The sequence below is a fragment of the Myxine glutinosa genome, chromosome 1 (genome assembly GCF_964187855.1).
Source record: "Myxine glutinosa chromosome 1, kmMyxGlut1.1, whole genome shotgun sequence".
NCBI classification, from domain to species: domain Eukaryota; kingdom Metazoa; phylum Chordata; class Myxini; order Myxiniformes; family Myxinidae; genus Myxine; species Myxine glutinosa.
The window spans coordinates 361596791-361624382 of record NC_136261.1 but is presented as its reverse complement, the minus strand read 5'-3'; the positions used below and the strand labels follow the sequence as shown (position 1 = coordinate 361624382).

General features: G+C 43.3%; 2 protein-coding genes across 2 annotated transcripts in view; both read right to left on the bottom strand.

Moving 5' to 3' along the window:
* Positions 1 to 27592, bottom strand: part of LOC137413198 (15-hydroxyprostaglandin dehydrogenase [NAD(+)]) — a 519074-nt gene that overhangs the window by 268845 nt on the left and 222637 nt on the right. The gene's annotated exons all lie outside the window — the stretch shown is intronic.
* On the bottom strand, positions 12748 to 14474 carry LOC144889897 (hydrocephalus-inducing protein-like). The gene is made up of 3 exons (XM_078771105.1): positions 14354 to 14474; positions 14100 to 14263; positions 12748 to 12916 (listed from the first exon to the last, which is right to left on the bottom strand). Exons 1-3 carry the CDS (start codon positions 14369 to 14371, stop codon positions 12748 to 12750), a joined length of 351 nt encoding a protein of 116 aa, XP_078627231.1. The 5' UTR covers positions 14372 to 14474.

Sequence of the window (27592 nt, the reverse complement as noted above, 5' to 3'; positions counted from 1 at the left end):
AGTTAATAAACAAAGACTTACCTCACTTAAAACTGGGTCCAAGGTGAAATAACAGCAATCATCAACAATGCAGATGTTATGTAAACTCAGCCAATAGGAATAGCAGCTCTGAAGGTAAATACAGCAGCTTTATGTCCAACTTGTAGTTGTACTCAACCTTGGAGCTACTTGGTGAACAGAGTGAGGTTTAAAATCAAGAAATGGAAAATCCCACTTTCTGAAATTACTATTCACTGGATGGGGGAATTCCCATGGCTCTGACTATCTAATTATAGACCTTACAAAATGATAGATGAGAAGGGGGTATACCAAAATGACACATTCATATTCTTTAAGACAGAGACTTTCCAGACAAATCACAAAGTAAATTTGGGAGCAGTTCACAATACCAGTCATGACATCATCATTTGAAACAAATGTTACCCTGTATACATTGTGTATACAGTGGTACATCATTCACACATATCCTATATTTGAGCGAATTAAGCTACATGAAGGCTCCAGCCAGCCCACAAAGCATGTGAAAACTCTTTTATTTATGTGAAGAGTAAAGAACACAATAATGTTGTTGCTTTCTCCCAAAAATAACATTATTTTTCCATTTCTAAGATAAAATGAAAATTCCCAAAATTTCCAACGCATTGAAAATTCCCGAAACTTTCCATGGAAAGTTTCCAAAATTTCCGGAAAGTTTCCGACCCTTTGCAACCCTAGTGCCATGTGGCAAAGTATAGAAATGAAGGGACATTCATAGCTTGTGGAAAATGTCAAACAATAGAAAAGAAGGGATATTCAAAAAATCTCATGTGCATGCTGTACTACCCTTGTGTTCTCAGGAGGAACCAAGTACTGCTCTAAAAAAGTTAATATAAAGGGGTGCAAATTTGATTCATACAGTTACATGAAGAAGTAAATGTATTTTATTTGCCAGATGTAGGGCATCCCTCATTTTTATAGGCCCCTTATGTAACATATATGGATATAAAAATATATATAATCGCATGATATACGTGTTCCAAGATCCATAAACAGGGAGGATGGTATGCACATGCACTCAGCGCAATCATATATATATATATATATATATATATATATATATATATATATATATATATATATATATATGCCATTGTCTCTCTGTGGCAACGTATACGAGTACAGACAACGCCATTGTCCGCTGTGGCAGTCTGTACCCTTGTTTCCTTATGCATGGCCACATCTTTGAAGTTACAAACTCCAAACTCGGGGAACAAATACAACGGTGTGTGTGTGTGGGGGGGGGGGGGTGGAGGGGGGTGGGTGTGGGGGGGGGGGCTGATATGTGGCCACAGCCTCACACACGGGTATGGGGGATGGGGGACGGGGGCATAAAGCATAAATTAAATTCTGTACGTAAATGTGTACCGTGTCGTGCCACCTCGTGGTGGTGGCAGGGGGTATTGCAACTCCTTCCTCTACCTGGGCAACAATAAGGCTAAAGTGCTCTTTGCCCGGGTAAATTTGTCCTCTTTACCTTCCCCCCCCCCCCTCCCTCCCCCCCATGCAGTGTCCTGTGAAAGCCCGCCATACAAGATGTACATGCAGTATATCTCTCCCCCTTCCTTCCCTTATCCTTCTAGCAGCAAGATCCGTTGACAAGGTGATGGGTGGACTCTTCCAGTATATATACATATATATATATAGTCGTGTGCAGAGCGATTAACACTGCCTCTCAACGGATAGACTGAACAGACTTTAACTCCCGAAGACTGCATCAATTATGGCGGACTTTGCGCTCGAGCACAGGATTCAGGAGAATCACGAGGCTCCTTATCTCTTTTAAAACCAAACGGGTTTATTCCCGAACAACAAAACCAGGGAAGGTTTAATTAAACACGAACTATGTATAAAAATATGAACGTATGGCACCGCACATCATCATCATCATCATCATCATTGTTTTATGGCCCTTTCTTTGCTTGCATGTGTAAGCTGTGATTCATTTTGTTCACACCTCCGTTCATCCTTCTTTGGGTTTGCCCAGGTTTCACTGCCATATAACATTGCGCTTCTAATGCAAGCTGCATAACGCTTTCCCTTTCGTTGGAGCGAGATCCCCCTTGGTCAATATGGGGGTAACAACTCCCTAAACTTCCTCCAACCACTTCTAATTCTTGCACTATCACTGATGTCTCTGCACCACCAGCTGCAGGGATCATTTATTTTAATACACACCGGACACAATCACAATGGGGAAAGGGACGAAACTGGGTGACTTACCTCTGGTGGTCAATGGTGGGGAGAGGGGGAGGGGAGTGGAGGGGAGGGAGCAACCATGAGCGGGTGGTGAGGAGGGAAGAGAGGGGCCGATAGGCAGGATTATGAGGAGATAGACAGGACAACGAACAGGCTCACGACAACAGTAGGCACAGGGTGAAGGCAAGCATGCAGGACAACCTCCTTAAAGTGCTCGTCTCCTCTTAGAACTCTGTGAGATCTCTTCAGACTCAGCGCAATCCTCTTGCATGCTCCTCAGAACTGTTCCCGCTCCTCTGAGCACACCAAACTTAGAGCTCCAGGCTCCTCCCTCTTGCTCTGTTGACAACCCTCCGCTCCTCGAGGTGTTGGCCTCCACCCCCTTAATGAGACGATCAGAGCTCCACCCCCTTCTCTCCCTTACATGGCAGAGCCCCATGATATCTGCTTCGCTCTCCCCAGCTCTTCTCTCGTCACCCGGTACATCCGGTGGATGTTTACAGGGAGCTTTGTACGCACATTTAATTAACTTAATCCCTAGCTATTTAATACACAGCCTCACACTCTGCATGGCACACATTCAAACAAACAATTATTAAGCTGGCGTGTCCCTACCTTTTACGTTGAGATCGGCTACCTACTCGCACACGGACCATGCTACTCCATGCAGTTCTATCTGTTCAAAAGTAATCTCTAAATCCCCTCCCCTCCTCTCCTCCCCCCCCCCCCCCCCCCCAAAACATAACAATATATATCTGTAATTATGTGTAAGTGTTCCGCAAGTTCACTTTCACATGACATCAAAAACTAGAAAATGTTCGTCTGCAGATGTATCAACCGATTTACCTTGCAGGTGTACTCTGTTTTTTGGGAAAGGTAGTGCAGGAAACTTGCAGCCTGCACGTGAATGCAACCCAGTGCGGCTTTAAAGTATAATGTACGTTCAGGAGGTGCAGCCCGTGCATCCAGTCGCAGGTCATAATTGATGGAGCAGAGATTATTGCTGTGGAAGCTCAACTCTCGCTCAGCATTTCCAGCATGCATCAGCCGGTACTCAAGTGATATCGATGCCTATTGTGGGAGGGAGCAAGAGGGAAACAAAGGGAGGCTGGGATGTAACTAATGGGCAAGGAAACAACGCTTGCTACAATCAAGTATGAGCAAGTCTTCAAACCTGTACGCGTCTACGAGCAAGGCTTAAAACCTGTATGAGTGTCTGAGCACAGCTTCAAACCTGTATGAGTGTCTGAACACAGCTTCAAACCTGTATGAGTGTCTGAACACAGCTTCAAATCTGTAAGAGTGTCTGAACACAGCTTCAAATCTGTAAGAGTGTCTGAGCACAGCTTCAAACCTGTAAGAGTGTCTGAGCACAGCTTCAAACCTGTAAGAGTGTCTGAGCACAGCTTCAAACCTGTAAGAGTGTCTGAGCACAGCTTCAAACCTGTATGAGTGTCTGAGCACAGCTTCAAACCTGTAAGAGTGTCTGAACACAGCTTCAAACCTGTATGAGTGTCTGAGCACAGCTTCAAACCTGTATGACTCCACAAGCAAGGCTTAAAACCTGCATGAGTCTACGAGCAAGGCTTCCAAATTATACGAGTCTACGAGGAAATCTTCACACGTACATGAATGTCTGAGCAAGGCTTCAAACCCGAGTCACGAGAAAATCTTCACGTCTGTATGTAAACTTTAAAGTCTTCTTGCAAAGGAACGGTTTGAAATTGGGGGAAAAAATGTATTGTTGTTGTGGATTGTTGTTAGGGTGCAATGTGGTTCCATTGAAATTGCGATTCGAGTGGATTGGTGTAGAGTGTGGTTAGAGTGGATTGTAGTTGGTGTGGAGTGTGGTCAGAGTGGATCGTGGATTGAGTGGATTGTGTTTAGAGCAGCAGTGTGATTAGAGTGGTTGTGGTTAGGGTGGATTGTAGTTGGTGTGGAGTGTGGTTCGAGTGGATTGTAGTTGGTGTGGAGTGTGGTTAGGGTGGATCGTGGATTGAGCGGATTGTGTCTGGAGTAGTAGTGTGATTAGAGTGGTTGTGGTTCGAGTGGATTGTAGTTGGTGTGGAGTGTGGTTAAAGTGGATCCTGGCTTGAGTGGATTGTGTTTGGAGTAGTTGTGGTTGGTGTGGATTGGTGTTAGAGTGTGAGAGGTCTGCAGGTGAACCCCAGTCGAGTCATCCCAAAAACTTTTTTTTAAAATGGTACGTGCTGCTTCCTTGCTTCACGCTCAGCATTGAGACTTTAGACGATGGATTGGAGTGGGAGCACCTCCTCAAACATCGTCACTGGAGAACAGCTTTCAAATCTCCTTTTGGCCGTGAATCAGCAGAGTATTGGAGTGGGAGTGCAGCTGGTGCGGCCTGTTTGCAGTCGGTGTTTGTTTGCCTCTGGCTGAAGGAGATTATAGTTTGAGAGAGATCAGATCCCCAACCACATCACGTGCTTCCAAACTCCACTCCATCTCCCAAATTTCTCCCAGGGAGGGAAGACCCTGGTGCGGAAGCCCTCGTTTAAATGGTTGTTGCAGCTTGAAGGGAAGCAAGCTCCAATGGACATTCAATGTGTTGATTTGTCTCTATTGGCGGCATATTTAATAAATAGCACCGCAAAGCGGGCGTAACCCCTCAGCCCATGCATGGTGGAAACCAATTTCAAGATGGCTGCCGTGGCGGCCATATTGAAAATCGCAACGCGCCTATTTTCGAAAGCAACCTTCCTCTACTCAACCGCAACACACACTACAAACATGGATTTAATCGGACAAGCCGTTCTCCTTGAAATTGACGGAAACCAAAAGTTGACGGACGCCCGCCCGTGATGACAATACCCCTCAGTCCAATTTGGGCTGAAGGGTGAAACGTGGTGACGAAAGCTTGGCAGGCCTTTTCATTTGCTCGAGTTAAGAAAGTGGGTGATCATCAAATGTTCATTTTTCGTTGAATTAACCATTACTTTATAATTGATTTATTAAAATCGATGGAAATGATCAGGGTTCAACTCAACATTTTGTTGATGTCCGGTGACAAACCCTCGACTTCGTGCTGTGACTCAGGAAGTATGCAATGACGTCACGTCACTCAGGGATACAAAGGCCGTCCGCCATTATGGGAGACAAACAAATGTGACAGCGAAACCGCCCCGGTAGACAAACTTGAAGATCGACACTAAAATCAATTGATACTGAGCCTAGCATGTGGACATACTGACCACTCATGAAATGGCCGCCACACACACCGGCTCGGATACACTTATCTCCCGTAATGGCGGCAACATCATGCAGCCCGGTCCTCACAGCAGAAGTGACGTCTGTGTATGCTGCTAATGCCACAACGCAAGGCAGAAATTGCATGTTTTGAAAGTCCTCTCTGGTCTCTTCACGACTGAACGAAATGACTGAGAATACAATATAACTGTGGGGTTCTGGCGACTGCAAAGGTCTACAGACTCTTCAGGATGTTTGCTGTCACTTTAACATACGTTACACCGGATTAAAGGCTTATGAAAACAACCCATCAGGTGTAGGTTTACCTTTGACTCTGCGGGAACGACAAACTGCGGTGGTAATTTCACTTCATCGAGATCACAGTCAGTGTTGAAGGTAACGGGCACAGCAAGAGGGTTGTGCAGAACCAACGAGGTGGAAGCACCGTGCCGGACGGTCGCAGACAACTCCAGAACCGGCACGACGTCGGTAGAGGTCGCGTGGAATATCAACATGAAGAAGATGAACTCTTGTGTCTCCTTGTTGAGGAAAATTACCTGCACAGGTTATTACCTGTAGGGACAATCAACGATTACACCTGCACAGGTTTCAACATTACAATCTGTGCAGTTGATGAGGAGGTTTCCTGAGCAAGTTGGAGCTTCCACATCAGGGCTGTGCAAAACCTAAGAACTCTCATACTACCTCAGAGTTTCAAGCAATGCAAAGAATTCAACGATCGGTTTAATCGATCAGGATTTATTCACACAGGTTCTGCCAACATCCAAGAAGCACACACAGCCTTACCACGGCTCCGCACACACGTTACGCCCGCCTTACCACGGCTCCGCACACACGTCATGCACTGGTACAACATCCGCGTCCTGCATCATCCCCAAGATCCTGGTCCTGTATCATCCCCAACATCCTGGTCCTGTATCATCCCCAACATCCTGGTCCTGTATCATCCCCAACATCCTGGTCCTGTGTCATCCCAAACATCCGGGTCCTGTGTCATCTCCAACATCCTGGTCCTGTGTCATCCCAAACATCCGGGTCCTGTGTCATCCCAAACATCCGGGTCCTGTATCATCCCCAACATCCGGGTCCTGTGTCATCCCCAACATACTGGTCCTGTATCATCCCCAACATCCTGGTCCTGTATCATCTCCAACATCCAGGTCCTGTATCATCCCCAACATCTGGGTCCTGTATCATCCCCAACATCCTGGTCCTGTATCATCCCCAACATCCTGGTCCTGTATCATCCCCAACATCCGGGTCCTGTATCATCTCCAACATCCGGGTCCTGTGTCATCCCCAACATACTGGTCCTGTATCATCCCCAACATCCCACTTTTTGAAATACCAACTTCTGTCCTGGAAGTCCTTGGTGTCCTTGTGTTTTATACTTCTCCCACCCCCCCCCCCCCCCCTCCTTCCCACGCCTCCTCCCCCCAAGCCCTCTCCCTCCCACACATCTCCCTGCTCTTAAATGTTGTGTGCTTTCAAGTGTTTGCGTGCTTCCCATTCTCTTGTCTCCCGCTCCCTCTTTTTATATATTTTGTTTGTCTGGTTGATTTGTTTGTGAAGTAAATGTCAGCTCTTTCACGAGCCTCGATTCAGTATACAAAAAAAACAAAAACATCCGGGTCCTGTATCATCCCCAACATCCTGGTCCTGTATCATCCCCAACATCCTGGTCCTGTATCATCCCCAACATCCGGGTCCTGTATCATCTCCAACATCCATGTCCTGTATCATCTCCAACATCCTGGTCCTATATCATCTCCAACATCCGGGTCCTGTATCATCCCCAACATACTGGTCCTGTATCATCCCCAACATACTGGTCCTGTATCATCTCCAACATCCTGGTCCTGTGTCATCCCCAACATCCAGGTGCTGTAACATCCAGTTTCTTCACATAATCGATTCGTAATCAACCAGTTAACTGTACATAATCAATTCATTAATCAACCAGTTAACTGTACATGATCAATTCATAAATCAACCAGTTAACTGTGCATAATCAATTCGTAATCAACCTGTTAAATCCACATAATCAATTCGTAATCAACCAGTTAACTGTACATGATAAATTCATTAATCAACCAGTTAACTGTACATAATCAATTTATGAATCAATTAGTTAACTGTACATAATTCGTAATCAACCAGTTAACTGCACACAATCAATTCGTAATCAACCAGTTAACTGTACATAATCAATTCATTAATCAACCAGTTAACTGTACATAATCAATTTATGAATCAATCAGTTAACTGTACATAATTCGTAATCAACCAGTTAACTGCACACAATCAATTCGTAATCAACCAGTTAACTGCACACAATCAATTTGTAATCAACCAGTTAACTGTACATAATCAATTCATAATCAACCAGTTAACTGCACACAATCAATTCGTAATCAACCAGTTAACTGTACATAATCAATTTGTAATCAACCAGTTAACTGCACACAATCAATTCGTAATCAACCAGTTAACTGTACATAATCAATTCGTAATCAACATAATCAATTGAATTGTTGAAACTGCCAGACAGACAGAGTAAAATATTATCTCACTCCTCTCTGTGAATGCGAGATCGGGACAAATTCAGAACCAAAGTACTGTTAAACTGCAGGTTCTTTTTCCGATTCATGTTCTGATTCATGTTCCGATTCGTGTTCAAAATAAAACATTCACTTGAAATGAGTTATTCCTCGATCATAAACTGACGTCTCGACAGACAAAGTGAACCAACTGCTCACGCGGGACAATCAACAACACATCACCAAGGACTGAGTAGTGTTTTGCTATAAAGCAACAGTTTGATTCGCAAATACATTCTTCTGTCAACGACTCAAAAGTAACAGTTGTCGTACCGATGTACGGAGGTACTGTAACTCATTTATGATGATCCTCGAACACACCGAGGGAGCGACAAGCAGTTAAGTGTAACCATTGAGGATGAATGTCCATTTGGGAGGCCTCCTGGTGTATAGCCAAATTAAATTTCTTAACAAGAAAGAGCAATCAGAGATGGCAACCCCTCGCCAGGATGTGTTTTCAGTGGTTTTTAAGGCTTTTGTGTTAAAACAAATATGGCGGCCGAACCACGTGACCGATGACGTCATAATTATTATTTAAAAATTCTGGTGGAGTTGCACCTATGGTGAAAAATTCCTGTCAATGGGACCAACGGCTGCAGAGATCATCATATTTATTCTGTGCGGACAAACAAACAGATGAAAAATCACTCATAGAGCGACACGACAAAACAGTACAAAGTAGAATGGTACTCAGTAGCACATCCTTTTGACCTCAAAAATATTTTGTGGGAGAATTCAGTGACCCGATATGCAAATCGTCTTCAAAGTTTAAGTTAATCGGATGAAAATTGACAATTTTAGAAATTTGGCCTGTGTTGACCTTTTGGCTTGTGTTGACCTCAAAAATAGTTGGTGGTTGGTTTCAGTAAACTGATATGCAAATGCTATTCAGATTTCAAGTCAATCAGATGAAAATTGAGGATTTTAGAAATTCGAAAAAAAGTGCTTGACCTTTGGCCGATGTTGACCTTTTGGCCCATGTTGATCTCATAAATAGTTGGTGGTTGAATTCAGTTACCTGATTTGTAAATCCCATTCAATTTTCAAGGCAATCTAATGAAAATTGAGAATTTTAGAAATTTGAAATGGTTGTTGACCTTTGGCCTATATTGACCTTGTGGCCTATGCTGATCTCAAAAATAGTTTATGGTTGAATTCAGTTCGCTGATATGTAAATCCTTTTCAAATTTCAAGTCAATCGGATAAAAATTGAGGATGTTAGAAATTTGAAAAAAGTGGCTGATTTTTTTTTTTTTTTTTTTGTATACAAGATCGAGGCTCGTGAAAGAGCGAACATTAATCACACAGAAAGACAAACCGACACATAAAACATATAACATCGGGAGCGGTAGACAAGATGGGGAGAGAGGGGGAAGGACACAAACACAACATTTGAGAGCAGGGACCGAGAGACATGGAGACATCGAGAGATCTGAGAGAGGGCGAGGGCTTTGGGGGGGGGGGGGCATGGGAAGGGGGCGGTGGGAGAGGTATAAAACATATGGACACTGCCAGGACTTCCAGGAAAGAAGTTGGAATTTCAAACAAGGTGGATCTGGGGTGAATTAGCGGGGGTAGAAAAGATCAAGGTTTTGGATGGGGGAAGATAAGAGATGGTGGTGAACAGCTGTTTTAAAGACCTGGAGGGAGGAGTGGGATTGAAGGGAGTGAGGGAGTTTGTTCCAGAGGCGGGAGAAAAGAGGAATGAAAGAGTGAAGGTGAGCAGAGAGCCGAGATTTCGGCAGTTTAACCATCAGAGGGTTGCTGGCAGATCTTGTGCGACCTGTAGGAATATTTGGGGGACAGAGCACAGAGAGAGCTGGGGGTGCAAGGCCGGAGAGGAGTCGGTAGAAGACAGAAAGACCACCTACCTGCCTGCGGTGAGTGAGTGAAAGGCCCTCAGAGATAGCTTCATCGCGGGAGATTCCAATAATTCTGAAAGCTTTGGTTTCAACAGCGTGAAGCCGAGCTAGGTGTGAGGCAGGAGCACCGGCCCATAGGGGAGAACAGTATTCCATTGAGCTGCGGATGAAAGCCTTGTATGTGGTGAGGAGCTCAGGTGTGCCGAGGAAGGACTTCGCACGACGGAAGATGCCCAGTCGGCGACTGGCTTTGGAGGCCAGCTTGGAAATGTGGTTTTCCCAAGAAAGATCATGGCAGATAGTGAGACCCAAAATCTTGAGCGACAGAACTTCTTGGAGAGGATTGTTGAGAAAGTAGATGGGAGGGTTGTCCAGTCGATCTTTTCGGAGAGACATAGTAAGAGTGTGAGATTTGTCAGGATTGAAAGACATGTTCCACTTGTTTGACCAGTCTGTGATTTTGTCCAGGTCTTCAGAGAGTGAGGAGGCAGCAGACTGCCGATCTGAGGGAAGAGGAATGGAGCGGCAGAGAGTGGAGTCATCAGCAAAGTGATAGAGAGGATTTTCGAGAGAGTCAGAGAGATCATTGATGAAGACCAGAAAAAGCACGGGGCCCAGAACACTGCCTTGGGGAACTCCAGCCTGAACAGGAAGAGGAGATGAGAGAAACCCATTCAGGGCCACACGTTGACGACGACTAGAGAGGAAGTCCGCCAGCCATGCGTGGAGATTTCCATGGATACCAAAGGAGGAGAGTTTGGTGAGCAGAGCGGGGTGCCAGACCGTGTCGAAGGCACGTGATATGTCGAGGGAGACAGCTCTAATTTCCTGTTTGGCATTGAGGACCTCCATCCATTGTTGAGACAGCAGAAGCAGCATGTCCAGAGTAGAGTGACCTGGTCTGAAACCAAATTGATGATCAGAGATCAAGCCATTGGAGAAGAGGAAAGATTTCATATCCGAAGCAATGATGGATTCCATGACTTTGCTGATAATTGGGAGAAGGCTGATTGGTCTGTAGTTGCTAGGATCTGTTTTTGCACCTTTTTTGTGCAAAGCGGTGATGTTGGCTGATTTCCAAGCAGATGGCAGTTGACCTTGAGCAAAAGAGAGGGTGAAGAGAACAGAGAGAGGGTGAGATAGAGCAGCAGAGCAGGATTTTAGGACCCGTGGGCTGATGCCGTCGGGTCCAGTTGCAGAATCAGAGTCGAGGGTTGACAGAAACTTTTCCACCTTGTCAGGAGGAAAGGACACGGAGTCCAGGAGCAGCAGGGTACGACTGGGTATGGTGGGTACAGAGAGGGATGATGACCTTTGGCCTATGTTGACCTTTTGAACCCAAAAATATATAGCATTTTGTCAGACCACGAACTCTACCATTTGGTGAAGGTCCGTGTGGATCGGTTTAAAATTGTGACCTGTAGGTAAGTATAAGTGAGCGAGACAGACAAACACACAAACAAGAAGAAGAAGACGTCATGCGAAGCACAATACTTACAACCCCCCCCCCCCCCCCCCCCACTAAAGCTTTCCATTGATACAGCAAATTGGCCGTTTCATGAAGATTTAAATTTACGATCTTGATCAAAGCTCGGGTCAACAGGATGAAAAGTGACGATTTTTCAGATGAAAAATTGTGATTTTAGAAGTTTGACCATGAGTTGACCTTTGACCCTTTGACCTCAAATAGTTGGTTTCCCAATTCAGTGAGGCAATACACAAATGCTGTTCTATTTTCAAGTCAATCGGATGAAAATTGATGGGTTTTCAGATGGAAATTGATTTTTGGAACTTTGACCTTCAGTTGCCCTTTGACCTTTTGACCTCAAAAAGTTGGTTTCCTAATTCAGTGAGGCAATATGCAAATGCTGTTCAATTTTCAAGTCAATCGGATGAGAATTGACGGTTTTTTCAGATGAAATGATGATTTTGGAAGTTTGACCTTGAGTTGACCTTTGACCTATTGACCTCAAAATAGTATGTTTCCCAATTTAGTGATTCGATATGCAAATGCTGTTCAATTTTCAAGTCAATCGGATTTAAATTGGCGATTTTAGAAATTTGACCTCCAGGTGACCTTTGACCTCAAAATCAATAGGCTTCTCAATTGGGACGACCTATACAACTTGGTAAAGTTTCGTGACAATCGGTTTAGAATGGTGACCTGTAGGCCGGTGACAAACAGACAAACAGACAACCACAAACGCAACCGACCAATATACTTGAAAAATCTTCGATTTTGCAAGTAACAAACAAACAACACAGACAGACAGACAAACGGAGTCAAATGCAATACCCTCTCCTCAGGCGAGGGTAATGAGATTTGTGGAAGGTTAATGAAGGGGAGGGGCCTGGATATGCCCCTGATGCAGTGCCCCCTGGAGGATAGAGGAGGAATGTATAATTTGTTTGTGGTTCCGGCGATAACTCGCCGACTCTTCGTGAAGGACAGCGTGGGATCTTTAAAGTACACCAACTCATGCCAGCGGATGGGACACCCAGCTTAACGCCCACCGGAGGGTCTGCACACACATCGATAGCTTTGGCCTGTCTGCACGACTCCAGGGAGACAGTTTATAGCTGCATCGGCATTCTAGCCCAGGCTTAGCAGCTTCGAGGTGAGTGTGCATCCTCCAGGAGCGAGGCCATCCTGCATTCCTACCAGCGCAATGTTAGTACAGTGAAGTGAAAACTTGTATGTATTTTAGTACATTTAAAATGACCTTAATCATAATATCACAGTCAATACTATTATAGTCTTTCCTGGGTAAGTAGGCTTCACGACTGACACTGTGTGACGGCGGACAGGTGGTCTTTGGTGACACTCATTGGTGTGAGCAATATGGACAGCACCTTTGCAGTGAACGTTCCCTCTTTGTATGAGAAGAAATGTCCCTCCGGCCAGTCGCGCCGACATCGACAAAGTCTACACCGTACAGCTTGGTTGCCGAGCTCAGCTTAACTGGTTTGGCCATCTCAATGACCAGGTGGAACCTGAGAAGTAAGAAGATGAAGTTTAAAAACTACCGGCTGTGTCAATATTCTCTTCACTATATGTAATGTTCGTGGGACAATAGACGGACCAACAAACTGAGGTGTGAGGGGTTTATGGGGGAGAGATGGAGGATGACCTGAGGTGGTGGTCCACTGCCACCTTGAAGCCTTGGAGAGAAGGGTTAGGGTTAAGGATCTTGCTCAGACTGACATAGTCCTCCTTACATTCAGTTAATTTGTTTTTAATTAAAATATTTGTGTTTATCCGAAAGGTTTTCCCCAATTTCCCTGTCATCAGTTCTACAGAATCATCAGTTCTACAGAATAAACAAGATACCTGGTATGCCCAACTGTTCTGTACTCCACCCCTCCTCCTCCTCCTCCTGCTCCTCCACCCCCTTTACATTACTCTTCCCCTTCACATCCCCTCCCCCCCGCCTCCTCGCTCCTCCCCTTCACATCCCCTCCCCCCCGCCTCCTCGCTCCTCCCCTTCACATCCCCCCCACCCCCTCCTCGCTCCTCCCCTTCACATCCCCCCCACCCCCTCCTCGCTCCTCCCCTTCAAATCCCCCCTACCCTGGTTTTCCACATCAATGTGTGTGCCATCTCTCAGGTGGACGTTAAGCTGAGTGTCCTGTCTGCTAGCAAATGTTGGTGGACCTCAGATATCCCACGGTGCCCTTCACGAACAATAAGCGAGTTATCCCCAGCATCCTCAACCTATTACTGTAATAATTCCAGCTTTAACCTGCAGGGGGCACTGCATCAGCCTTACCTCGGCAATGATGCAACCAGCAGGCTAAATTCAGAATAGAATCCCAGTCCAATATTAATCCGCTAACAATGACCTTTCCTTCATGTCTCCCCCTCCCTCTCAGGTTTATAAACTCCCAACTCAAATTCTGTACCAAATCTTGCGGCCTGCTTCCTATAATCCTACTAAAATACACAATTTGGTGTATATCTGTCTGCGTGTCTGTGTGACAGCGATACATTCGGTCGTTACTCATCCCCCCCCCCCCCCCCAAGGGGTTTTTCGAAGTGTATAAAATATAAATCTGATCCGAAGAGGTTATCCTCGAAAATCAAAGTCTTCCATTTGTGGCATTATGAAAAAATAGTTACTTAAACCAATGACGACATATCACACATGTGGCCTATTCAACCCGAGTGGAACCTCACCTCTGTGACTTTGGAAGGCAATTCTCAATGGGAAGTGTCTCTGTGTAGGTCTCCTGACAAAGAACATTGCGGGTAATAGTGCAGACAGGAGCAGGTGCTTGTACAGCACCGTCCAAGTTGTATAGTAGGCCCGAACCATCTGGCAAGGCGAAGAACAGTGAGCGCTAGAGAAGGGTGACAAAGGGAGCGGTGAAACGCACAAATAAATACTACAACAATGTCGTGATTGTTACTCTTTCCTAAGTTTTAGTTACCTTATTGTGACTCAGCATGTACAATTCTTATCAATGGTAGACACCAAGGATATGTCGACTCCATGGCAGCTTGCACAGCGATGAAGGAGTCATGCAAGAATAGTGTGATAAACAAATCCCGAAATAAGGCACCGCTGACTGCTGGAGCAACTTCGGGGTGAGGTCACAACTGTGCGCAGAGCCAAACTAAATAAACAAACAAGCATTGACCTTGGAAAGAAGAATAAAATTGGAGGAGAGGCTGTCTTTGGCTCTTTTGGATTGGAGGAGTCTCACAGCTGGCCCTCATGTCGAATCATTTTAAAATATATCAACATTTACTTGACGGGGTATTGACATTCAGGAAAAGGAAACTCATCATTGACAATTCAAATGGAAAACACTTCTTAACAAACCTTTTTGATGTCCTGCTAAAGTGTTGGAAGAGTAGCAGCTGCTCTTCATCCGGCTCAGTCTGTGCGGGAAGAACAAAGTAAATAAGTGTGATGACAATGTGGAAATTGAAGGTTTTATTCTGTGATTAACAAGGACCATTTGATACTCCTCCATAAAAACCCGAGTACAAATAAGGTACTCGTCACATTCCCCTGTTTATTCAATCCTCCTACCTTGACGCCTGAGACATCGAGGCTTGAGCCGTTTAAAGAAATTGCGGAGGCGTTGCCAAGTTGTGTTCCGCCTCACCGGAATCTGTGGAGGTTTGGGTGTCTCCTGGAGTGAAAACAAAAAATCACTTGAATAGTGAAAAAAGTGAACGCTGGATTGAGCAAGAACGATGCAATCACACAGCTCTGGCATTCTCTTATTATCCTCGCCAGAAGGTATTGCATTTGAGTCCATTTGTTGGTTCGTCAGTTTGTCTGTCTGCAAAACGTGCTAATGTAGGCCACAGACGCCACCGAGGGATAGCCAGTATTACACATTATCTTTTTTCAATGAAGTACTTCAATAAATGGCCTCTAAAATGGCCTCTAAAGGTTTGTTGTTTTTTTTTTTTGTTTTTTAATGAACTACTTCAATAAAGTATTATAATTAGAATGTGAGCACATCTATAAAGTACGTACTATGAGAATGGGAGTACCTACTTGTAAAGAATACCAATTAGAATATGCGTACGTCCATAAAATGTGCATTCGGCAAGAGAGGATTCTGGACGGGAGGAACATGGGCTGAAAATGAGCATGGAGAAGACGGAAGTGATGTGGGTTGGGCAACAGAGAAAATGAATTGATATGAGCTGAGAGAGGAAGGAGATCAGACAAGGAAATAGGTTTGAGTATCTGGGTGGAACAGTGACCGGGGATGGTAAGTCTGAGGCAGAGGTGCAGAGGAGGATTCAGGTGGGGGCGAATGCATGGTAGGTGGAGGAGGTAAGGGGAGACAGAATGATTTCAAGGAGAATGAAAAGAAAGGTTCATATGTCTTGTGTAATGCCGGCCTACCTTTACAGTATGGAGACAGTGGCACTGACAGAGAGACAACAACAGAGGCTGCAGGTTTGCGAGAACAACTGGGTCAGGAGGATTGCAGGAGTGAAGAGGGTGGATAGAATGAGAATGGATGAATTGAGGGAGGAGATTGGTGTGCAGATGAGCTTGGTGGGGAGATTGGTGAAATGCCGGCTGAGATTGGCTGGACACGGTGCAGATGGGGGGAGAAAGAATTTCAAAGAGAGCGAATAGGTTGAGGGAGCAAGGTAGGAGGAAAAGAGTGAGAGCGCAGTTGAGATGGGAGGATTGTGTGAAGAGGGATATCCGTAAGATGGTGGTGGGAGTTGGACAGTGGAGAGAGTTGGCTGAGGCCAGAAGGGAGTGGAGGAGTATCATGGTCAAGGCAGGGCAGGAGCTTGGTACCATCGGACCTCACTCCTTATAAAGGGAAGAGGCGGAGGAGAACAATGGAACGTGAATCTATACAATGAAACATAAAAGGTCTGTTTCTCCACTGTGTTAACATAATCTTATGTCATCAATACATCTTCTTCAAACCACACAAAGAGACACACCACCACACAAAAGTCCTAGCAAGAGTCTACAATCGGATTGCTCTTTCTAGTTCCATTGCAGAAATGCACAGCAAACAAAAAAAAAACATCAAAACTATCACTAAAAAGAGAAGCAAATGTTGTGTTGTCATTTTGACCAATTCAGTTTTGAAATCTTCAGCAGAAAATCGAAAATGATTTCCAGCTTCACAACACAACACATCATAGTTGATTCACCATCAGAAAGTGCAGATGCTTACCTCTTCCTGGATGGGGCACTGGACTGGATGTACACCATCACAATTGGGAGCACTTTTCGAGTCAATGTGCTCAACATCTCCTCCATTGACCGTTTTCAGTTCAGTAACAGCCTTGCCAGGGAGGGGTTCTAAGAGGACGTCAAATGAGAGCAAAAAGAAAAACTCGACACAATTTGACGTCACAACGTCGACCGATATGCCTCTGCCAACATTATTACATCATTATCAGAACATCCCATATCCAGGCCAATGCGGATTGTACAGAGCAACGCATTTTATGTTATGTTTGAGTGGAAAGTGGGCGGATAAACCCCCTCGTCAAAAACGTGGGGAGATATGTCCCGACCATTCCCCACCCATCGACGCCCAATTATCCCAAATATTTATAAAATGTGGTCGAACGATATCTTTATGACAATTGCAATGGAGAATGAACAGCCATGACGTTGTCTGCAGAAAATGCACCATTGAAAGTCATGCTTTGAGATGGCCATATAAAGGAAGAAATTGCAACCAAATCATACATGCATCAAATTCTGACAATTACTTCTCCATTGTGACTGTGTTTTACCTCTTCTTACGATAAGAGAGCAAACGTGGATGTCACCGAAATTAACTTCGATATGGAAATAGCACCACCTGTGGTGGCAGCCGGTATTACAAATCAAGTTCCTTTGTCTCATGATATGTTATGATCAATAAAATGTTTTTCAAAAACGACAAAAATTACAAAGTGCTTTTTCCACAACTGTGGCTTTTTCATTTTCCAAGAAAATTGCACACCCAAGATGGTTTGAGAAGGTTGCACCGGCCCAGAGGGCGGGAGTGCACACTCGTACTTCAAATTATGCATCCATCGAAAAGCTTAATGAGAGCCTGACTTACCATCGATGTGTTCACATTGACTCTTGTTTCTCCAGGGTGTTCCCGGGAAATGTTCAAACCAAGTGTGGTTCATTATTTCCTGAAGACAAAACATTGTACAATAAAGTTTAGGAATCACAGTAAAACACCACAGAACCACTCAACCGCCCCCCCCCCCCCTCGCCCAATGGTCCAGGCAATCTAGCCCATTTTTTCACTCAACTTGGAACAAATTGCAACAGAATTTTTTTTGCCACAATGCATTTCTACAAGGTCCCATGAACAACATACTAAAAGTCCCAAGCAATCCCAACATGGGAAATATGTAATTTGCATAATCCAATATGACCACCAATCTGCAATTATAGAAGTTAGTAATAGCAATGAAATAATAATTATAACACTCTAATTATAATTATAATTATACTCTAATAAATAATAAATAAATACTCTAATAAATACTCTAATTATAATTACTAGGGCATGCCCGTACTATATATAAGCTAGGACGTGCCCGTACGTGGGTGCCCGTTCCTTGCCAAAAAAAAAAAAAAAAAAAATTTGTGTAGGGGTGTGTGTGTGTAAACATCCTAGGGCGTGCCCGTACGTGGGTGCAAAAAAACATGCGTGCAAACAACAACAACAAAAAAAAACTTTGAAACCACGTGGCAGTAACGACCACAGAACCCCCCCCCCCCCCCCTCTATTTACATGAATGGTTTGGTCCATTCGCAACGACCACAGAACCCCCCCCCTCTATTTACATGCAATGGTTTGGTCCATTCGCAACGCCAAAGCGAACGGCGAACGGCTAAATCGCCATAGCTCGGTAAGTACTTGTCCGATTAATTTAAAACCTTGAAAAGGCACATCCTCGGGTCCCCAGCAATATACCTGGCAAGTTTAAAGTATATCGGACCCGTGGTTGTCGAGAAACAGCGGTCACAGACAAACACACACACAGACACACAGACACACAGACACACAGACACACAGAGATTGCTGGAATTATAGATAGATAACACTCCAACTCCATCACTCTTTACTCAAGAACAATGCATCCAGTATATTGCGGACAATGTTGACCATAACGTAGCAACACTAGATGGCACCGGGACATTTCATGGCATGGGCATCATAGCTACCGTTACACCACAAATAAAGACCTCAAGACCTGTCCCCAAAGTGTCTGTTACAGCTTCGGACATTGCTGCAGTTGGCCGTATAAACATTGAGTACTTCCGTATCCCTGCAATGATGCCACCACTCACCTATCTGCCACTTGTACACACGGCAGCGGATGATCTGACATCTCAACTCGACATTCTATGGAAAACCTCCCTATTTCTTGGCTCTCCAAGACCAGCATGGTCTGGTATGATGCAAATGTTCCAACATGGCCAATATCCAGGACAGTCTTCTGTGATATTCCTTCCAATGATTGATCTCAATCCTGGTGATCCAAATTGTTTCTATTCCACACTAAAGTTTGTGTCGGCTCAGGCCATGCGACATGGTGTTACTCCTGTCCTCACATTCGATCAACCCTTGTATTGGAAAGCATTATCAATTGTTCGATCTCAACCATTTGACTCATCTCTGGCGAATGGTCCTCAAACTGGGAGGGTTTCACATGGAAATGAGTTTCCTGGGTAGCATTCCTGGGTATCTGATGACAGGTTCTGGATTGGAAGAAGTCCTTGAGGTTGTGTACGCTAGTAACACCGTGAGCCACATGTTGACTGGCAAGGCTGTGTCCAGAGCAGTCCATGGTCACATGCTAGTAGATGCTGCACTGAACACCATCCTTCTGTCCAGCGCATACAATGTACCAGTGCCATCCAAAATGAAAGCAGAGGACCCTGATGAAGTGATGACAGGTGATGATGTCGAACAACATTCTGACACAACCGACTTGACCATAGCAGCAGAAGTATATGACAATGCAGTTTCCTCTACAACATCTGTAGAAAACGTGTGTTTGGCAGATGTCTGGAACAGAATTCAAAACAAACTGAAGGAAAAGAAGGATATAATGACCACAATGCAGACCGCAGAACTCTGGGTACAATATATGGAAATGGTAGATATTCTACAGAGGTTTCCCAAGGCTGAACACACAGGCAATTGGAAAATGCATCTCCAATCAGTACGTGAAATGTTACCATACTTTGCAGCATCTGGACACACACTATATGCAAAGTTTGCATATATCTATCTTCAATTGATGTTAAATCTGCCAGAGACACACCCAGAAGTGAACAAGAAATTTGAGCAGGGATACCATGTGGTGAGACGCAGCGACAGATATTGGTCAGGATTGTCGACCGATCTCATTATTGAACCAGTGCTCATGAGAAGTGTTAAGACAAGTGGGGGACTTACAAGAGGAAAGGGGATGACAGAAACCCAGCGCTTGGTGTGGGTCCTATCTATGCCAGCATGTGCAAACATCAATGATGCCATGCAAAAGCTCAGTGGTGTGTCATATGAAACCAGTGACCAACACAAGGACATATCATCAGCAAGACAAGCTAGAGATGTCAGCGACACCCTTGACCTTATCAGTTATCTTGAAAAGAGAAACCCATTTGTTAATAACAGTGCACTGCTCAACATTGCAAATGGCATGACAGCTCAGGAAGGAGCCAATGTTGAAAGATCAAGAGAGGTTGGTGAACGGATTCTAGCGTCAATGGTTGGGATATCTGTCGATGAGTTTGTCTTCCGAAAAGCTGATCAAGCAAAGACACTCGGTACAAGATCAACTGTCAAAATCAAAGGCGAATCTGTGAAGGTGGATCCACAGCTGATATTCCAGAGGCTGATAACTGTCGCTGAATGCTGTGAAGATGTTCCATCACTGTTCAAGTATGAACTCTGTAGTCACCCTCCTGCATTGTTCGAATCTTCCTCTCTTCCACTGCAGGCCAATAAGGCAACTCTTGCTGATTCTATCTGGAAAGTCATCCAAGAGAAACAACGAGAACCTCCTGAAAATGTCCTGTACATCCTTGATGGTGGTGCTCTACTTCACAGACTATCCTGGCCAAGAGGTTCTACCTTTGATTGTGTGTGTGATCTATACACCAACTATGTTGTACAGAAATATGCTGATGCTACTGTTGTCTTTGATGGCTACAATGATGACCCATCAACGAAAGATGCCACACACATGAGAAGAACAGGAGCCTGTACTGGTGTGACAGTTCACTTCGCGGGTGAAATGGTGATTCAATTCAGAAAAGAGGATTTCTTGAACAATGCGAGGAACAAACAGCGCTTCATTTCTTATCTTAGTGACAAACTGGAGACAGCTGGGTGCAATACATTTCATGCAAAGCAAAATTCTGATTTGTTAATTGTTCAAACAGCTGTCACCTCTGCACGAACAACAGACTCTGTCCTGGTGGGAGATGACACTGACTTACTCATCCTTCTTTTTCACCATGCTGAAATGGACGCACATGACTTGTTCCTGATACCAGAACCAAAGCAAACTTCAAGAAAGAACAGGATTTCGAACATGAAGCAATCAAAGAATTTGCTTGGCAGTGATGTATGTGACTGCATGCTGTTCGTACATGCTATTCTTGGTTGCGATACAACTTCTCGACTGTTTGGTTTGGGAAAGGGTCTAGCACTGAAAAAAATCATGAACGATGCCTTCTTCTATCAACAAGCTAAAGCTTTCAGTCAAACACATCAAATGGAGAGGAAGGTTATCGCCAAGGCAGGAGAACATGCACTAGTGTCATTGTATGGAGGATCTGAGGAGGAAGGATTGGACACCTTACGGTACAAGCGGTTTTGTGAGAAGGTCACCAAGAATGTTTCACATGTAGAGCCACAGACCCTGCCACCCACCTCCGCAGCTGCAAGATACCACAGCCTTCGTGTGTACCACCAAATACAGCAGTGGAAAGGGATCGATCTAAATCCACTGGAGTGGGGATGGCACGTAGTAGATGGACATTGCCTACCAATACTGACAGATCAGGCCGCAGCACCATCAGCACTCCTGGACATCATCTGCTGCAACTGTAAAAAGGACTGCAATACACGAAGATGTACTTGTAGAAAATATGGTCTCACATGCAGTGCTGTGTGCGGGGAATGTCATGGTACAAGTTGTACCAATGCAGAACTGCCAGATTTCACAGAGGAGTATGACAAAACTGTTTAATCGTTTGAGTTGGATGTTCCAGCATTTTGTACACCTACAGCAATCACTACTGCAATTTTCACAAGCTGGACATCTTTATATGAGCATAGTATGGTGATTTTGTAATGAAACTCGTGTATCTGTCACCACTAGACAGAGCTTCATTCGTTATATGAGAGAAATATTGCAGATTGGCGGCCATATTGGATTATGCAAATTAGACATATTTACCATGTTGGGATTGCTTGGGACTTTTAGTATGTTGTTCTGGGGACCTTGTAGAAATGCATTGTGGTGAAATAATTTCTGTTGCAATTTGTTCCAAGTGAAACCTTATTTTGCCTGGACTACAAATAGGACAGAAATAACAACACAAGATCAGCGGCCCAGACCTTGCTGTTTAACCCACCTGCATCGAGATCCTCTTTATTGCATCTTCACAAATCATTGATGACAAGAGGGAAGCGCACGGTTTGCTGACCCATGCTGGAGGATGGTATGGGTGCAGCTTGTCAAAGGGTGACATGATTTTCTGTAATGAGATTGTCCAGTTACCAAATTATTGATCGATATCCACATGTAATGTTCACATTCGCCTTCAGGCACATTTTTTTTTTATAAGGAATTCAAATTCCAATTATATCCAAGATGATTTTTAAAGGCCAAAAAATTAAATTTTCTCTTGGCTCACCAAAAACTTCACTCACAGTTAGGAACAAATTGGGGAAATAAAACAATTATTATTGAGGAAATTAATAGAAAGTGATGGTGATGAGTGTTAACGTAGGTTGTGGGAGTGTGGATAGAATGAGATGAGAATTTAAGAAGAGTTGAGATGGGAAAAGGGAAAGGAAGGTGAGCCCAAGATGAGCCAGATATCTAAAAGAGGGGGAGGAACATAAAAAGTGCTGTTGTTCTACAAGGGTAACCCATATGTGGTTCCCCATCTGCTTCATTCATCTCACAGGTACGGTAAACCGACCTGGGCAGTGGGCACGAAGATCCGGTCAGAGGTGAGTGTTGTGAATTGCATCCATGGTCGTTTGACAGACATCGGGCATTCGGATTTATATGACCCGCGCCCGTAACATAAAGGAGGAAGAAAATGGGTCAGTGAGAGACGGGATGTGGGGAAGTGCGTGGGGCGATGGTGCAGCGTGGTTATCGCTCCTGTGTCGTCTATATATTTTGAACCATCATGTGGAGAGTTTTGTGGATCACCATTTACCATTTACATTTCCAATCAATATCTGTTTCTGGAAAATGGAACAAAACGTATTTTTTGCATCCTAGGGAGCGTGAGGACAGGAAAAGTTGGGGGTGGGGGGGGGGGGGGGTATGTCGAACTGAAGAAAATAAAAATTTATAAACAGCTGAAAGGGGTTTGTATGAGTGAGGATAAATAGGGGGAGGTTAGTAGGGGAGATGTTCGAGAGGAGCTATAAGGAAGAGAGAAGAGGGGAGGTCAGAACCAATAAAAAACATATTTTTAAAGTTACAACATTCACGATGCCAATTATAAAAATGATGAGAGCAAATTTACAAATGCTCACCGTTAATTCCCTCTCGTGAAAGGGATATCGTTTGGTGAACAATGAATGCAGAAGTATGCCGCTTGCCCACACATCAATGGGAGGACCACTGTAGCTTCTTCCTCGGAGGATTTCCGGAGCCATGAACGATAATGTTCCACGTTTTCCACGGAGCCGCTGACCCGGTGCGGAACACCTCGCGAGGCCGAAGTCGGCTACTTTCAGTGTTCCGTCCCAGCGGTAAAGAATGTTTTGGAGCTGGAGAACAGGACAAATTGTTAAAAGTAATGGCTGGACATTCACCATTTGAACTTCAGTTTTGTGAGTGTCTGTGTGTGCCGGAAAGAGAAGTTTGAGAAAAAGCTGCGAGTTATTTGATTAAAATACAATTATTAAATGAACACCAGAAAAAAACATGTGTGTGTTCATACCTTTATATCGCAATGCACAATGTTCTGATCATGGATGTACGCAAGTGCTGAAACCATCTGGAAAAGACCAAAAGTAGATAATGAGATGCGCCTTTTGAAATTAAAAATCAAACTCGTTCACGATAATCTCGTTTCTTGTTCAACACAACATTTCAAACCGGACATTACATTACACATGCAATGTGTAATGAATATGAACATCACACATGTTGATACGATTCAGCTCACCTGGTACATGATTGGCCAAGCGTGCTTTTCAGTAAGAGGGTTACATTTAGACATGTAATCAAACAGCGTGTCTGCACACAAAACTCAGCATTAGACTTTTCATAGAAACAAATAAATAAACAAGTACGAATACATTCAAAGTACACCGCCCCATGCCAAATAATTAAATATGCTGCAGCGCGGCATTGCCGGGGCGCCTCTGGCACCCGGCAATACCGCAGTGCAGCTCATTGAGGCTGCATTGGGAGGGAGAGGTGTACACTAATTGATTGATTAATTGTATAATTAAAATCAATAAAAGATTATCACAAAATATTTTCATAATCAATTGGCTAATCGCATAACTAAACCACTAGTGCTTCATCTGAAGATGTATCTTTTAGAAATTTAATTAAATAAGTCATTTATAAAAAATTAAATAATTAATTGATTACTCAATAAATAATTAATCGATTAATCAATAAATAATTAATAGATGAAATGATTAATCAATAAATCAAAAATATCCTTGATAGCCACATCACTTGGTCACTCATGTCCATATATTAGCTTCCCAGCTCAAAAGGTGCCTGAGATATTGGCCAAATGAGAAAGAAAATAAATAAATGATTAATAATGAAAATAAATAAATAATAATCATAAAAAAATTAAATTATTAATCAATTTGGTCAGAGAACACATAAACTACCACTATTTCATCAGAATCTGTAACTTAAAAAAAAAAAAAAAATTGTCATTAATCAAATAATTAAATAATTAATCGATTAATTGATTAATTAATAAATCAAAAATATCCTTTGCAGCCAAATCACCTGGTCATTGGCATGTCCAAATATCAGCTTCCTAACTCAAAAGGTGCCTGAGTTAATGGTCAGAAGAGAAAGGAAATTTGATTAATTAAATAAGTACTTAATTAATCGCTAATAATTAAATAACTCCTCAATTTATTGATTAATCAAAAAAAAAAAAAAACGTTTTTTGAGTCGGTGCCATTTTAAGTTTTAATTTCCTTTAAAAAAGATTATTTTCTCTGCAATAATAGGACCGATTGAGATCAAATTTTCACCATAGGAGGGACTCGGTCTGTAAGTTAATGCTAATTATGACGTCACAGGTCACGTGGTTCGGGCGCCATATTGTTTTTCGTGAAAACACGAAAACCCCTTTTTCTCTGCAACGGCTGAACAGATCGAGGCCAAACTTTGCAGGCAGAATCGCATACCCATGACGAACAAAAAAGTCAGCGAGCATGCCGTCATGCATCACATGGTTTCAGAGTTATGATGTTTTTAAACATGAATCTTTAAAACCGAGCCCCTCCCTCATTTTTTATCCAATCGAGGGGAAACTTCACAGATCTGTTCCGCATGTCAGTCTACTAAAATGTCCTTTTGGAATTTGCGATAGCTCACGTGGTTTGGCAGATATCGTTAATTAAACGAAAATATTTTAAAAATGGATATCTCTTGAATCGCTTTATTGATCGGCGTGAAACTTCATACTATAGTAGAAGTCATGAAGAGTAACAAGTGTGCAAAATGTCAAGATGAATGGATGTACGGTCTGGAAGCTAGACGTTGTTATTGTGTGAAGAAGAAGGGGCGTCAAGTGTGCGGATTTAATTATTTATCACATGTACAGACTGAAAGCATCGTTGGACACGACCTGTCGCGGTCATTTTAACCTCAAATAAAATTCTAATTTAAGATTTGTCAATAGCTGAGGTATATTAACAAACGAATAAAACAGATTTGGTCAAATTCTGACTTTTTTAACTCGATCGCATTTGAGAGAGTTGTGACAAGCTGAGGAAGAAGAAACCTCGCATTGGCTTCTCCAATGTGCCATAAAAAAAATGGATATCTCTTGAATCGCTGGTACCTCAGACCGTGAGTTGGTAATAATTTATATAATTCACACAGTGCAATACGGAGCGACCTCGCGGGCTTATCAACGAGGCGAGGCGTGACACACGTGTCTCAGAATACCTCAGATCAAGTTTGAAAAACAGCATCAACCATGCATAAATTTGCATATTCGATCATTTTTGACAAAGTTATGGCACTTTGAACTTTGGTAGGGGACATGTATTGCAGCGCAATACTCAGAATGCTTGTTTTTCAAGATATTCATTTCACAAGGTTCAGACATACATGGCATCAGACATATATGGCGGCGGCCATCTTGGATTTTGACGTGGGTTGCACCCACACACCAAATTCGAATGCGGTCCTTCGCTTACGCACGCACTCACGCCCGCACGCACACACGCACACACGCCCGCACGCATGCACGGACTGACACACGGACAGAGGGGAAAACCATAGTCCCCCTTTCGCTCCGCGGTGCGACGGGGGACAATAAAGGCTTAAAGAGGTTTAAAGGTGTAAAGATCAAGTAACTCCGGTTTTACCGCCATTTTCTCCAGCGTCAATAAAACCACCCATCTAACCCGTTACATTAGTTGTTCGTGTCTGTTGTTTGTCCTTGATATAATGCCCTTAAAAACAGTACGTTTCCTGTTTGGAATGATTTCCCATTTTGTTTGACTGCTAGGCAGACGCACTCTTCGAACAAGGTGATTCGATTTTGTGTAAAAACAGTATGTTTCTTAAAAACAGTTTTCGATCTTTGATTTCCGATTCTGTTTGATTAGTGATTGCAATGATTGACCAATAAATTAACCAATATTATTAATTTTCTGATTAACTGGGTTTTTTTGGTTTTTTTTTTTTCATTAAACCTGCACGAAACCTTTTCTTGTTTTGTTTTTTTACCTGCAAAAAAAAAAAATGATTATTTTTTTAAAGATTTGTTTCAATTCGTTGTTAAAAATTTTTTTCAATTAAATGTGCACTAAATTTTAAATAATCATTTTTTCAATAAATTACTTCATTTTTTAATCAAGTCAATATTATAAATTAATTTTTCATCAATAATATTAACCAATATAATTAAACAATATTATTATTATGATTGAATAATAATTAACCAATAATAAACCAATATTATATATTTAAAGGTGTATCAATCATGTAATTCCGGTTTTACCGCCATTTTCTCCAGCGTTAATTATACCACCCATCTAACCCGTGACATCAGTTATTCGTGCCTGTTGCTTGTCCTTCATATAATGCCCTTACAAACAGTACGTTTCCTGTTTGGAATGATTTCCCATTTTGTTTGACTGCCAGGGAGTATACACATCACCCCGGTCCTTTCTGCGCATGCGCGATAGGGACAAATCCTGAGCCAAGGTTCTGTAAAACGGCAGAGTTGTCTTCCTATTCATAATTCGTGTTCCGATTTGTGTTTAAAATGTAACATTAATTTTAAACAAGTTCTTCCTCAATCATAAACTGATAAGACAGACAGGCGGACACACCTGAGCCAATTGCTTAATCCCGCTTTTCACTTTGCATGCGCAGGGTAATTATTACTGATTCGAAATCGATTAGGATATTCAAGTGTGACATAATGGACACAAACATCACCATATAACAGAAGGCGAATTGAAGAAGCCTTACCGCCTTGAACGTACTCCATCGTCATGGCTGCGCAATCATTCAAAACTTGGAAATGGAGCATTCGCACTGCACGGGGACAGCAGCAGCAACAAATGAAAACGATGTTGAAATGGGTCATCCCGACACGGGACTCACTTCACTTTGTCTGCACATTCATGTTCCACAACACATCACATGTAGCTGCTCTCAGTTTCCCTGCAAATGTCCAGGCTGCCGACCCATCTCATCTCCTTTATTCCCCTCCGAAA

What these genes read in the sequence shown, in the direction of transcription:
- LOC144889897 (XM_078771105.1), bottom strand. An exon ending in TGCCTTCCAAAGTCACAGAG is followed by an intron (nt 12,917 to 14,099) that starts GTGAGGTTCCAC and finishes CTTACTTCTCAG; the next exon opens with GTTCCACCTGGTCATTGAGA.